At 34.5% G+C, this 12,955-nt stretch overlaps 2 protein-coding genes across 5 annotated transcripts in view; one reads left to right on the top strand and one right to left on the bottom strand.

Moving 5' to 3' along the window:
- LOC143223251 (inactive tyrosine-protein kinase transmembrane receptor ROR1-like) overlaps window positions 1–6,073 on the top strand; it is a 162,370-nt gene extending 156,297 nt beyond the window's left edge. For all 4 annotated transcript variants that reach the window (XM_076450953.1, XM_076450956.1, XM_076450954.1 and 1 more), the window contains one exon: window positions 1,168–6,073. In XM_076450953.1, the coding sequence (XP_076307068.1) occupies window positions 1,168–2,558 (1,391 nt within the window). In that variant the 3' untranslated portion in view covers window positions 2,559–6,073. The remainder of the gene's footprint in view (window positions 1–1,167) is intronic.
- Window positions 3,175–12,955, bottom strand: part of LOC143223250 (glutamate receptor ionotropic, NMDA 3A-like) — a 208,691-nt gene continuing 198,910 nt past the window's right edge. The window contains exon 9 of the mRNA XM_076450952.1: window positions 3,175–10,276. Coding sequence (XP_076307067.1) covers window positions 9,508–10,276 — 769 coding nt within the window. The 3' untranslated portion in view covers window positions 3,175–9,507. The remainder of the gene's footprint in view (window positions 10,277–12,955) is intronic.

Here is a 12,955-nt window from a genome sequence, read left to right as displayed (position 1 = left end):
TTAACTTTTGGTTTTAAATCTACATAATTCCATTCTTAGTGCGTAGCTAGATTTAAAAACAAAAGTGTTCAAAACGAATTATACAAAGATGGGAGAAAAAAAATGTTAAGAGTGCAAATCAAAGAAGATCTAGCTAGAAATCTAATATCAAGCGTTACGATATACTTTACTTATTGGCCCGGCATGGATAGATAGTTAAGGGACTCGGCTTGTAATCCGAAAGTCGCGGGTTCGAATCCCTGTCACACCAAACATGCTCGCTCTCTCAGCCGTTATGGCGTTGTAATGTTTCGTTCAATCCCACTTTTCTTTGGTAAAAGAGTAGCTCAAGAATTCGCGGTAGGTGAAGATAACTAGCTGCTTTCCTTCTACTCTTACACTTTTAAATTAGGGACGGATAGCGAAGATAGCCCTCGAGTAGTTTTGCGCGAAATTCAAAACAAAACCTTATCTTTCAGTAAAAGCTATAAAAGTAACTGATTTCGGCGTAAGAAGATACTTTTCTTAAGCGCCTTTATAAAATTACTTCAGTAAATGAAAGATAGTTATATTTGAATAACTAAATAACCTGTAAAACTGTCATGTGACCTACTGTTATGTATCTTAAAGAAAAGGAAAGTTTTAAAGTGCAGCAGTGAAAAGTAAATCTATTTTTTTATTTCTCCCACTTTGTTTAACTTTTAAAAACACTATACTTGGTATAACTATTTTGAAATCATAAATGCAAAATGATTCTTGATGTTTCTAGATATTGTAGCATTATTTCTCACTTTTATCGTGAATATCATAATTCCATGTGTGTTTTGACAAATTTAAGTTGGAAAACGTGTCAGTGTAATACATATAACGGTGCAACATCCATAAATAAACATTTTATCTTGTTCGGAGGGAAGCAATAATATGCTCACATTTATAAAAAATGCATTTTATTCTCTTTATCAGTCACTTAATTAATTTAATTATAAACTGTAAACCATAATCCAATTAATGGTGCTAAATAACTGTTTTGTTACTTTGACTTCAGTGATATTTTAAGTAACATTTATAATTAAATTATTTTTTGCTATACATTGTGAAAATAATTGTTTCTATCAATATATATTACAATGTTTCAATATTTTCTGTTTTCATTCGCTTGTATCATCTTATTGTTTTTCTTTTTTCCAGTTGATTACACATGGTTATACATCTTGCTACCCACAATAGCAATTGTGGTATTATTAGGCTTAACCGTTGGAGTATGGTGTATGAAAAGACGTTCCAAGCCTCCTCAGACACCTAAGAAGCTCTCGAATGTGGTGGCTGGGACTCGGCCTATGAGTCAATTAGACTCTAACCAAAGGGTGGAAATGAACGCGTTGCTGCCAAAGCCTAAGCTAAAAGTTCCAGAGATTCCATTGAGTTCTGTTCGTTTTCTCCAACAATTAGGAGAAGGAGCTTTTGGGAAGGTCTACAGAGGCGAACTGTTAGGGGTTCATGGCCCTGGATCTTCTACTGCTGTGACTATTAAGACTCTTAAAGAAAATGAAAGTTTTAAAATGCGGCAGGACTTCTGGCAAGACGCCGAAACAATATCAGGACTTCACCATCCCAATATTGTTTGTTTAGTGGGAGTCTGTTTCCAAGAAGAGCCACTATGTCTGTTGACTGAATACATGTCTGGAAGTGATTTGCGAGAATATTTGATCGCACGTTCTCCCCACGTTGACCCTTCTGAAAGCGGAGAGGAAAATACCCAACAAATTTTGGAACTTCCCGACTTATTTAACATTATGCGCCAAGTGGCGTGTGGGATGGAGTTCCTGTCCGGACATCATTATGTTCACCGGGATTTAGCCACTCGCAATTGTCTTATTGACGAAAGTCTAACAGTCAAAATTTCAGATTTTGGCCGTTTTCGAGACATCTATTCTTCTGATTATTACCGAATTCAGTCAAAGTCATTACTTCCTATACGATGGATGTCTCCGGAATCCATCCTCTATGGAAAGTTTTCCACTGAGTGTGATGTGTGGTCCTTTGGAGTTGTGATGTGGGAGGTGTTCAGTTTTGGTCTTCAACCTTACTATGGTTACAATAATCAAGAAGTAATCGATATGATTCGCTCAAGACAGATCCTACCCTGTCCAGAACTTTGTCCACCACATATGTACGCTATGATGGTAGAGTGTTGGCACGAGATTCCTACACGTAGACCATCCTTTCGTGAGCTCCACGGACGGTTGTGTTCGTGGCAGGCAATGCATGCTCGGACACTTAGCCTAGCCCATTCAGCCAGTACTCACAATGGGAGTCAACACAGTAGCACAGGCCCGAGTAACAACACAGGTTCTACCAATTTAAGCAGTAATCTTGGTAATGTGCCAGGCCTAAACAGTGTGCAACCTCCACACAGAGTCGGTCTCAATTCTAAACATGGCTTCAGCTCCGGGAGAGATTGTTTGCCAGGATATCTGCAATCTAAGCTCGGGGTACAACATTCAAAACCTGTTACGTCATCATCTCCATTTATTACTTCGTATGTAACTGGTCAAGATGGAAAAGTGTCGAACGTTTAAGAGTTAATCTGTCTAAATCTTTCAACTTTCTAGATTTTGGCTTACTCTGGCCATAAAAAAAAGACCGAGAGAAGGATTTGGCAGTCACAACCACAATGTACTCGTTACCGGAAGTTGTCTCTATGTTTGTCTGTGCCTTGTCTTACGTTTCCATACGCTTCTCACTTCCGGTTATTTGCAGTCTATTGTAGATCTTCCAAGAGGAATAGATCTGGCTTGGTAACAGTTTACGTATGGAAACATCAGTAGTAGCACGAGCTTATAGCAGTGGTTGTAGGTAATGACAAAGTTTAAAACAATACAAATCTGTCTAAGAGCTAAAGATGGTCCTACGTGTGTAGATTTATCCCTACTAGACTTTTACTTTAAGAAAGCTAATATATTGAAATGGTTGTTGAGAGTAATGCCATCGTTTTCATTTATAAATTTAAGAAAACGGAGAATCTTTGTAAATAAACCAAGACAAATACATATATTATGACAAAAAGAGGTTCGTTTATAAAATATTAAATGGGCCGTGACTTAAAATGTTTCACAGTCCAGCGGACGACAGTGGTAGTGCTCATTTACAATTGAGATCAAAATCGATCCAAGATGTCATTTAAAAAAAAAATCAGTGTTGGATAAACTAATATTAGATTATTTGCCTGTTTCTTTTAATTTTGGTACAAATAATGATATAACATAAACGAGAAATCTGATCTACAGCTGCAAATTTTATTTTTTTCTAATTGCCCAACTTCACTGAAGCATACGAGAAGAAAAGAAAGATTCTACTTTATCTCAAAATTTTATTTTTATAACGCCATTTTGTTGTGACGTTAAAATCAGATTAGTTAAATCTACGAATGTATCCCCAAGTGCACTATGTTGTCAGGAGTGAAATTTATTATCACGAAATAAACATTGTGTTATATATACACTTCTGGGTGTTCTGTACGCCTGAGGTTTTTGCTTTCTTTAAACAGTTTGATTAACGACCGTAGAAGACGTCGGCGATAAGATGTCTAAAGTTTGTTACATCAATCGATAAAAGAGTAAACTGGACAAATAATAACTTGTTAAAGTTTTTACCAAAACTGGACAGTACAAGCAAAGATCTATATCAATTATAGTAGAGATTTACAGTGAAGAATACAAGAAGTGATTTTCAATTTTAAAAGTTTCGCGGTGTCCTAACGGGAAGTATGAGGAATTAAATTTAAAATTGTGGTTTGCCACGTGCTATGAGCAGAGCACAGCAGGCCCACTGTGTAGCTTTGTACTTAACAACAAACCATATTATAAAAATATTATGTTCTTGCACGCTTTAATTAGGTAACGCAAACGTTCTAACTGCTTGCCCTGGCTTATCGAGGGATGTGCGATATGTTTGCGGACTTATAGTACTAAAACACACGGTTCGATTCTTGTGGTAGACAAAGACTGATAGCCCATTACTTGGCTTTGTGCTAAAACCAAAAACAACAAGAAGTCGGTGTGTCAACGATGAATTTACGGACTTACAATGCGATAAAATACCGGGTTCAAACCCCCGTTCAGAACAAGGCACAGATAACCCATTATGTACCTTTGCGATAAAAACACCATAATAAGAAAATAGCAGATACTTGTGTTGTATTTATGTACTAAACCGAGTATTGGGTACATTTATAGCAACAAATGGCAGGACAAAAGTCAATTGTTTTTCAGGGCAAATATTCTTTACTTTTAGAATTAATAATAACAGTAATGCTAAACGATGGAGATAAAGAATTAGTGTTATGCCCTTGAGAAAATTAATATTATACAATGCTTCATATAGCAACAACAAGCTATTTTCACTGACGTTTTACTCATAAGCAACAAAACATTGTTACATATTGCAATATCATAGCATTTGTGAAGACTTAATTTACTTACTCCTTGCAATCATGTTGTGTACAAATCCATGTTAAGACAATTAACACTTGTTTATTATTACAAAATATGTCAAACCTAACACTGAATTAAATTTCACAACTTTTCTAGTTGTTTTTTTTTCGGTCTATGTAATGGTACCATATGAATAAACTCTTAAAACATCATTGTTAAACAACTTCGGTTCTCATCATAAAGCTTGCTAGTGGCACAGCAGCAAGTTTGTGGACTTATAACGCTAGAAAATTGGTTTAGATACCTGTGGTAGACGCAGCAGTGACAGCCCCCTGTGTAGTTTTGTGCCTAACTACGAGTAAAGAAACTGTTCATTAAAACAAACAGAAAACAGTAAGTTAAAGGTGAAGATTTAAAAAACAAAGACACTGGAAGTGGAGAGTCTATTTTGTATATGCTGAAGGGGTGGAACGAATAGTTGTTAGTTAGTTAGTTGGTTTTGGAATTTCATACAAAGCTACTCGAGGGCTATCTGTGCTAGCCGTCCCTAATTTAGCAGTGTAAGACTAGAGGGAAGGCGCTTGTCATCACCACCCACCGCCAACTCTTGGGCTACTCTTTTACCAACGAATAGTGGGATTGACCGTAACTTTATAACGCCCCCACGGCTGAAAGGGCGAAGCATGTTTGGTGCGAGCGGGATTCGAACCCGCGAACCTCAGATTAGGAGTCGAACGCCTTAACCCACCTGGCCATGCCGGGCGAGTTGTTAGTAATTCTAAATACAATCAAACTATCTTTGTAGTATTAGTTGAATTCTTAAAAACTTCTAGTTTGACACAACAGTGAAGTAATCAAAGTCCAGGGGGATGAAAGGGTCTTGTGCAAAGAGGAATGCGCCCCCATTAAGTGGCACAGCGATATGTCTGCGGACGTCCAACGCTAGAAACCGGGTTTCGATACTTTTGTTGTTAGAGCAAAAAGAGCCATTTGTGTAGCTTTGTGCTTAATTACAAACAAATAAATGTTTTGTTGGAAGGCTGTCGTGGAAGTATGTTCTCGCAACTAACAATATCTAATAATAAAGAGTTGGAAAGTTGTCATTTATGTTCTTATTGTTTTCTGTGTACATACGAGATAAGTGTCACAAACTGCTTACATGTCAGTCGGTTCATGAGACATTAATAATCCTTGTACCTGGTGTTGAAGACCTAGAATTTGTTTTTTTGGTAGTTAGTTCTTCATTAACTTTAAGCAAAAAGTTAAATCTACGTCCACCCTGTACTTGAGTGTATCCATGCGTATGTGTTTAAGAAATAAGAGAAAATTGTCATACTTGGTTATATGTACAGTTTTTAGCTTTACCTTTATACTAGTTTCGCGTGCACCTAAACTAAGATGTTAAACTATGACTGTTGATATATTCTGGAAGTAAATGTTATGGCTGGTCAGACTCAAATTATCAAACCAAAGTATGTGAACAGGTGGATTAAAAAAAGCAAAAAAAAAAAGCCATACTTCTTCGTTTTCCAGGACCAATTACGTATATTTTATATCCAAGAGCGCGAAGTTTGAAGTCAAGTAATTAAAATAGTTATGAAAATGATCGCGTGTAGTTTTGTGAGTTATGTTTGAAAATAAAGTATTTCCTATCGCACAAAGTGTGTAATCATATCTGTGTTTTAGTCACTTCCTGAAGATGTTTGAACAATAAAAGAAGTTTTTAAGGTACCTCATTTTCTAGCACTTCACTAGTGTGAAGCTAGTGGCTTCAAAAGAAAGTTTGGAATTTGAAAGAAAGAATGTTTTCACACAATTTTTGATACCTCAAATGAACTATGGTTTTTCAAATTCACGCTTTTGTTTTAAAATATAACGTGCTGCCATCTATATTCAAGTATATTCAGCAACAGTGTTTTAAAGTTATTTATATTTTTATTGACAACTTGGGACCATGTGCTAATCTAAATTACTATAAAAATCGTTAGCCCCTTAAAATAGGTTTGTTTGTTTTTTACTTCATTTGAGTTTGACTGAAAATTATTACTAGGGCGCAAACTCATCAATGGATCACGTGATCTGATTGCTGTTTGGGGTCCAGCATTACCTTAGTCCAGCATTGGTCACCTTCCTTATTTGAACTCGTTTTTGTCACTAGTTTTCAACAAATTTCAAGATGAAATCTGTTTTATTTATTCGAACTCCAAATAATTATTAACGGTCTTACAATAAAAAGTAAACGATTACTTGGGGTTTTGCATCGATCCAAATAAAGAACTTAAGTCACTGTTGCAGTTGCCTTATATAAATATAATTTGAATTTCAGTTAATTTTTTATAGTGCAACCTATTAATTAACTTTATGATCTATAGGGCTTTATAAAGGTTTGTATGCTAGCTTAAGGTTTTATCATTGGTTTCAAACATAAACGAGTTAAAATTTAGTTTTTCATTTCAAATTCATAGTTAACTGCATACAGTTTTTAAAAGCAAAGTGAAAATAATTTATAATTTTACTACTCGTAACATCTACTATTTACTATTATTACTTGAGCCTATGACTGAAAATTATATATATATATAAACTCTTATTAATAATTTATTATTAAACTATTAATATATGGAGTTTCTATTATATAAAAAAATGATGTACGTGGTTTGGTACTTATAGTTTGAAGGAAGTCCATGTGGAACTACATATTAAAAGTTTCTTGAAGTAACGACAAGAAGACAGCTTAAATTTAAAGAATGGTGCTCAGCCACTTCTAGAAAGAGAAACAGTTGATGGTTAGAATGAAACTTCTAAAGCTTCTAAAATACCATTTTATGAGAAGTTTAAAATAATCTGCTTTTTGATACTTCGTTATATATTGAAGGTTATTCAAATTACTTGCTTATATTTTATGATCCAAATTCTGAGATTTTTTATTTATCTTGAAGAATACTATTATTTAGGGTTAAGTTACATTAATCAAAACAATAATTGTAAGGAACAAATTTAATGAAATATTAAGTTTATCGAACTTTGAAAAAAAAAGGTAACCTTTCTAGATTATGATGTAAATAGTTACTTGTTTTTAAATAAGAAGTTGTTAATATCACACGAAATAGCGAATGTAAAACTTCCAATATAATCAATAGAGGACGCTAGTTTTAATGAATTAAATTAAATACAGAAGGTAGATAATAACTCTTTATTAAGCAATTATATTTCCGTGTCTAACTTTGTTATGGTATCTAGGCCACATATAAAGTAATGTGTATTAAGATAATGCTAGCTAAATAAGAATGAAACAATAGAATAAGGAGCGACAAGGCAGTAGCCACGTAACCCTAACGTAAGGGAACATTTGGCTTGCTTATTTAAATTGCATTCTTGTCTTATAAGTGCATAGTTTATACCAGAACATTGTCATACTGAGTGTTTAAACACATTGATCCCTCAAAATTTATCATCAAACATTTCTAAACAGTTTCATCGTCTTTCTAGTGTTTGATTATCTAGGGTTAAAGAGAAGCTAGCAGGTAGTTAATGTTAAAACAATATTTATCTACTTATACAGATACTAACCACAACCTAAAACCTTTTATATAAATCGACACTAAGCCTAAAATTGCGTTTAGACGTAACTTATCAAATATGTGGTAAATAACTAAAAGGAAAAAAAGTTTTCTTCGAACATTCCAATACGATACAATGCAGTAAAAGCTGTCTACAAATATTATACAAATAGATGAGATGAAAGGTAATACCTGATCTTGCCTTCGACAATTTTAAATATTTCAAACGCTGTTACCAAAAGTCTATTGAGAGACTTTTTTTAAATATATATATAAAGAATATTTGTCGTTTTTAAGATTTCTAATTTTGGAGCTTGTTGAAAAAATCTTAATTTTTTATAATTATTTTCAAAATTTTAATCTTGCCTTTATTGTTAATTATAAATACATATATATATCGGTGTGTCATATTTAAAAATATTTTTAACTTTTTGAGGACATTAAAAATAACCTATATTTCATTTAAAGTGAAGATAAGAATAATAAATGTTAGAAAGAGCATTTTGTAATGAAGATTAACTTTTTATGGTAATTTGTACCAGTTTCGGCACAACTGCGAATAATTTTGAGCCTAGAGATATTTTAATAACGCCTCATTAATGATTAACAAATTGTATATCATCTCCTGTTGGATTAATTATAGGTCTGGTGGCTTATAAAGCTGGAATTTAATCTTCGATACACGGGGTAGGCAAAGCATAGATAGATTTTTGTGTAACTTTTCTTTCAACAACAAACAATTAAAATGTTAAACAACAATAGAGAAAGAAAAATCGAATTTCAATGGTATTGTAGAAATTTGTGAATTTTTGTTACACTTTGAAACATCTTTAATTTGTTACCATATAGCAAATAAGTGTCATTTTTATACTGTTCTAAAAATTTTTCTTATGATTCTTTAGATTCATAAGATAAATGCACATTGAAAAAACAAAAACAAATGAAAGCCTTTCTACGCTTATAACACTAGGTTACACCAAGTTGTAATTCAGTTACTTTCAATTTTCAATTGCTTAACACAATTAAAACCTACCGGTATTGAAATCTAATCGTTGAAAAATCAAACTATGACAAAAAAAGTGATTTTGATATTAAAGATTGCCTAATAATTTGAAAACTCCTCTGTCAATTTTCCTCCTATAAGGACTAAATTGAATATATGTTTAAATAGAACCTAAGCAGATACACTTAAATTTACTCTTTCTTTGAAAAAAACTAAACCCAAAAGAAAATTAATTCTCTAGACATTATAACATTAGTAAATAGGAAGTCTCCTCGGCAAATGTACCAAATTATTTACTATGAAAGTATATCTACTTTGGTCCTCAATGATAGCATTTCAAGTTCCAATAAATTTATAATCTATATGGCCTATCCGAAACATGTATTTCAGAGGACTACCTTAGATAATCATTGCTTTTGACTTCAGGTTAAAACTGTCAAAAACTGTACTGAACAGATGACCATCATATCCTATTTAGCCCAATCAAGTGCTTTTTAACGGAAACGTTTCACCAATCATGTGATTCCTTTCTTCATGGTGGTCGTAAAAGAGTCTTCTGAAGAAGTGAAAGTTTTTCTTCTAACTCTGCTTTCTGTTTAAGGACGTCTCTAAGTCTGTTTAACATCTGCCGCTCTGTGGTTCGCCATCTGCGTATAATTTCATCCTTGGGCATAGAACTAAGTTGGTCGTCATCTATGGAATACTGGAGTAAAAGAGGGGGTCTATGCTTTCGAGTACTAGAAATATTCAAATTTAAGTTCCTGTAGGTATGATGATTTGTCAGATCTGAAGCATCTAAGTCATTTAGCCTCTGTTTACTCTTCAAAGTTCTAAGATCAGAGAAAGAACAAGATATTCTACTGCATCTGTCTGCTACTTTTCTTTGTTGGGAACCCCTAGAACCGACTGATGAAAGGTCATTGAGGCTAAAACTAAAGACATGATCATTGAGATGAGGCAGGGGAGGAAATGTAGAAGTAGAAGTTCCCGAAGAACTGGAAGACATTATATTGTTGTCTGATGGCTGTGGAACAGACACAGAAGGAAGTGAATGTGTTAACCTCCTTGGACCCATCAACAATCGTTCTTGTTGAGGAATAGTATGACCCATTGTAGTACTGCTGTCTTGAGATAATGCTTTTTTACGTAGATTTGAAAATGCCTGTGCTCTCACAACTTCCTTTCTGTGATGAAGAAGATATTCATCGAGAGATTTTAAACCTCTGGGTATGTTCTTTGTTCTTGAGGTGGCAAGGTTACCTGCTGAGGTTAACATTCGTAGTTCTTGTTCTTGGTGGACTCTGTGTGGAGAGAGAACCACAATAGTGAGAATAAAGCTTAGAAAGGTATTTTAACCAATCGGCCCGGCATGGCCAGGTGGGTTAAAGCGTTCGACTCGTAATCTCAGTGTCCCGGGTTCGAATCCCCGTCACACCAAATATGCTCGCCCTTTCAGCCGTGGGGGTATTATAATGTGACGATCAATTCTACTACTCGCTGGTAAAAGAGTAGCCCAACAGTTGGCGGTGGGTGGTGATGACTAGCTGCCTTCCCTCTAGTCTTACACTGCTAAATTAGAGAGGGCTAGCACAGATAGCACTTGAGTATCTTTACTCAAAATTTAAACAAACAAACAATTTAACCAATCCGTTGTGTTCAGTACAAGTAAAGGTTAGAGAAAGAAATACAAGACTTGAAAATTACTGAAGAGCAATGAATAGAATTAAAGAAAAGAAACGTGGAGAATGTTTGTAAAAAATGTTACGAAAACAAACACTTGTATTAGTTCTCGTGCATCTTTATCTTGACGCTTAGCATATTTTGAACGACTTTTATTTTATCTAAACCCCCATTCACCGTTAGTAGTATTTCAATATGCATAATAGTTCTGAGTCAGGTAAGCAAAAGCAAATGTGGTTATAAGGGTGACAACAAATGTGCACATTATAAGCTGTAAGAAAGTTATGAAACTAAATTTATCTGATATCTTCGTTGATTGGTTGGGTTTCTGAATTTCGCGCAATACAACACGAGGGCTGTCTACACTAGCTGTCCTTAATTTTGCAGTGTAAGACTAGAGGGAAGGCAGCTAGTCATCATCACTCACCGCCAACTCTTGGGCTACTCTTTTACCAACGAATAGTGGGATTGACCGTCACATTATAACACATCCACGGCTGAAAGGCGAGCATGTTTGGTGCGACGGGGATTCGAACCCGCAACCCTCAAATTACGAGTCGAACGCCTTAACCACCAGGCCATGCCGGGACCAATCCTCAATGAAGGACTTCAGGTTTTATCACTTTGTTACGATCATCTTAAACGTCGTTAGATGTTACAAATAATGTTTTCTCGATTATGACATTGGAAAAAATACCAAAAAACAACAACATTTGAACAAATGAAAAACATTTTTTCTGAAATAAAAATATATTTTTGTTCATAAGATTTATTTCGCCCCCCCAATTTAAATTTCTAGTGACTATAAGTAATATGTCACTTGTATCATATATTAAGACATACTGTGAAAATGCAATGAGTTAACACGAAAAATAGGTAATTATGATAGTTCATGCTTTGTGTGTATATTCTGTAATAATTTTAACTGATTTTAATGACAATCATAAAGGCCCCAGTGTCTCAGCAGTACGTTTGTAGACTTACAACGTTAAAAATCAGATTTCGATAAATGTGGTGCGTGTAGCACAAATAGACCATGATGTAGCTTTATACTTATTAATGAACAAACAAAATGATAACATTTAATCCCTATGACATTCATCTCATATTACTGTTTGTTTCTGCTTTTAAATTTAAAATCTGATGGATAAAAAAAAAAACAAAGCGAATTTTCTTTTTCTAGACTCCAGAAAGGCCTAGTACGGTATAATTCGATATTGTGCTGTTTCTTTTCACTTGGTTACCTTAACTTGAGCAAACTTCTGTTTTAATTTCTTCATAGACGAGATATGGACGCCCTTTAGACCATGCTAGTACATTGCATTGTTATATTTCTACCGGTCCCCTGCTGGTACAACGGTAATTCTATGGATTTACACCGCTAAAATCAGAGGGTTCAAGTCTCCTAGGTGGACTCAGCACTTAGCTTGATGTGGCTTTGCTATAACAAAACACATATTTCTACCGACATATGACATGGTTTTTGAAAATGTACCTGTACGGTTGTAGTAAACCTGCTCACTTTGTCACTACATAAATAATAGACATAAATCTCAACTGATGAAAAATTCATGTGTCAAATAGCTGACCAACGTCTGTCTTAACTTTTTTTTTCTTCGATATTCATTATTTTAATGAAATAGTAACAAAATAATACGAAAATTATGACTACAGGGCCTTATTATAATTTAATATTCAGCTTACGAAATTAAGTTCATTAACTGTTTTTTTTAACAGTTAGTAATCGCCCCACGTTAAACTGAAAGCTCGTCACCCGGCACCAAATAAAAACGTGAAATAAAATATATCTGAAGACTAATAAAGAATGTAAAAGACCTAAAGTTTTAGATGGGATATTACTTGAATCTTGGCAAGTTATAATTAATCAGAGAGTCTGCAAGTGCGGGATTATTAGGAAGACAAACATATCAACTTAGTTTTCCTTTCTCGTTCTCTTTCTTGATTCATTGTTGTCAAGGTTATACATTGAGTTAAAAGTTTGAAGTTGTGTTTGTAGAAGTCTGGGTCTCAGGTTTTAGAACTTTGGCTACGTTCTACTCAACTTGTGAAAATGCTAATAAATATTTTTTTCTAGAATCATAGGGTAAAACACAAAACAAAATCAATAACTACCAACCAAGACACACACTAACATCGCCCGACATGGCCAGGTGATTAAAGCATTCGACTCTAATTCGAGGGTCGCGGTTTCGAATCCCCGTCACACCAAACAGGTTCGCCCCTTCAGCCATGAGGGCGTTATAATGTCATAGCCAATCCCACTATTCGTTGCTAAAAGA

The sequence above is a fragment of the Tachypleus tridentatus genome, chromosome 8 (assembly GCF_004210375.1).
Source record: "Tachypleus tridentatus isolate NWPU-2018 chromosome 8, ASM421037v1, whole genome shotgun sequence".
NCBI classification, from domain to species: domain Eukaryota; kingdom Metazoa; phylum Arthropoda; class Merostomata; order Xiphosura; family Limulidae; genus Tachypleus; species Tachypleus tridentatus.
The sequence above is the reverse complement of the archived record's forward strand: the minus strand, read 5'-3'. Positions and strand labels throughout refer to the sequence as shown.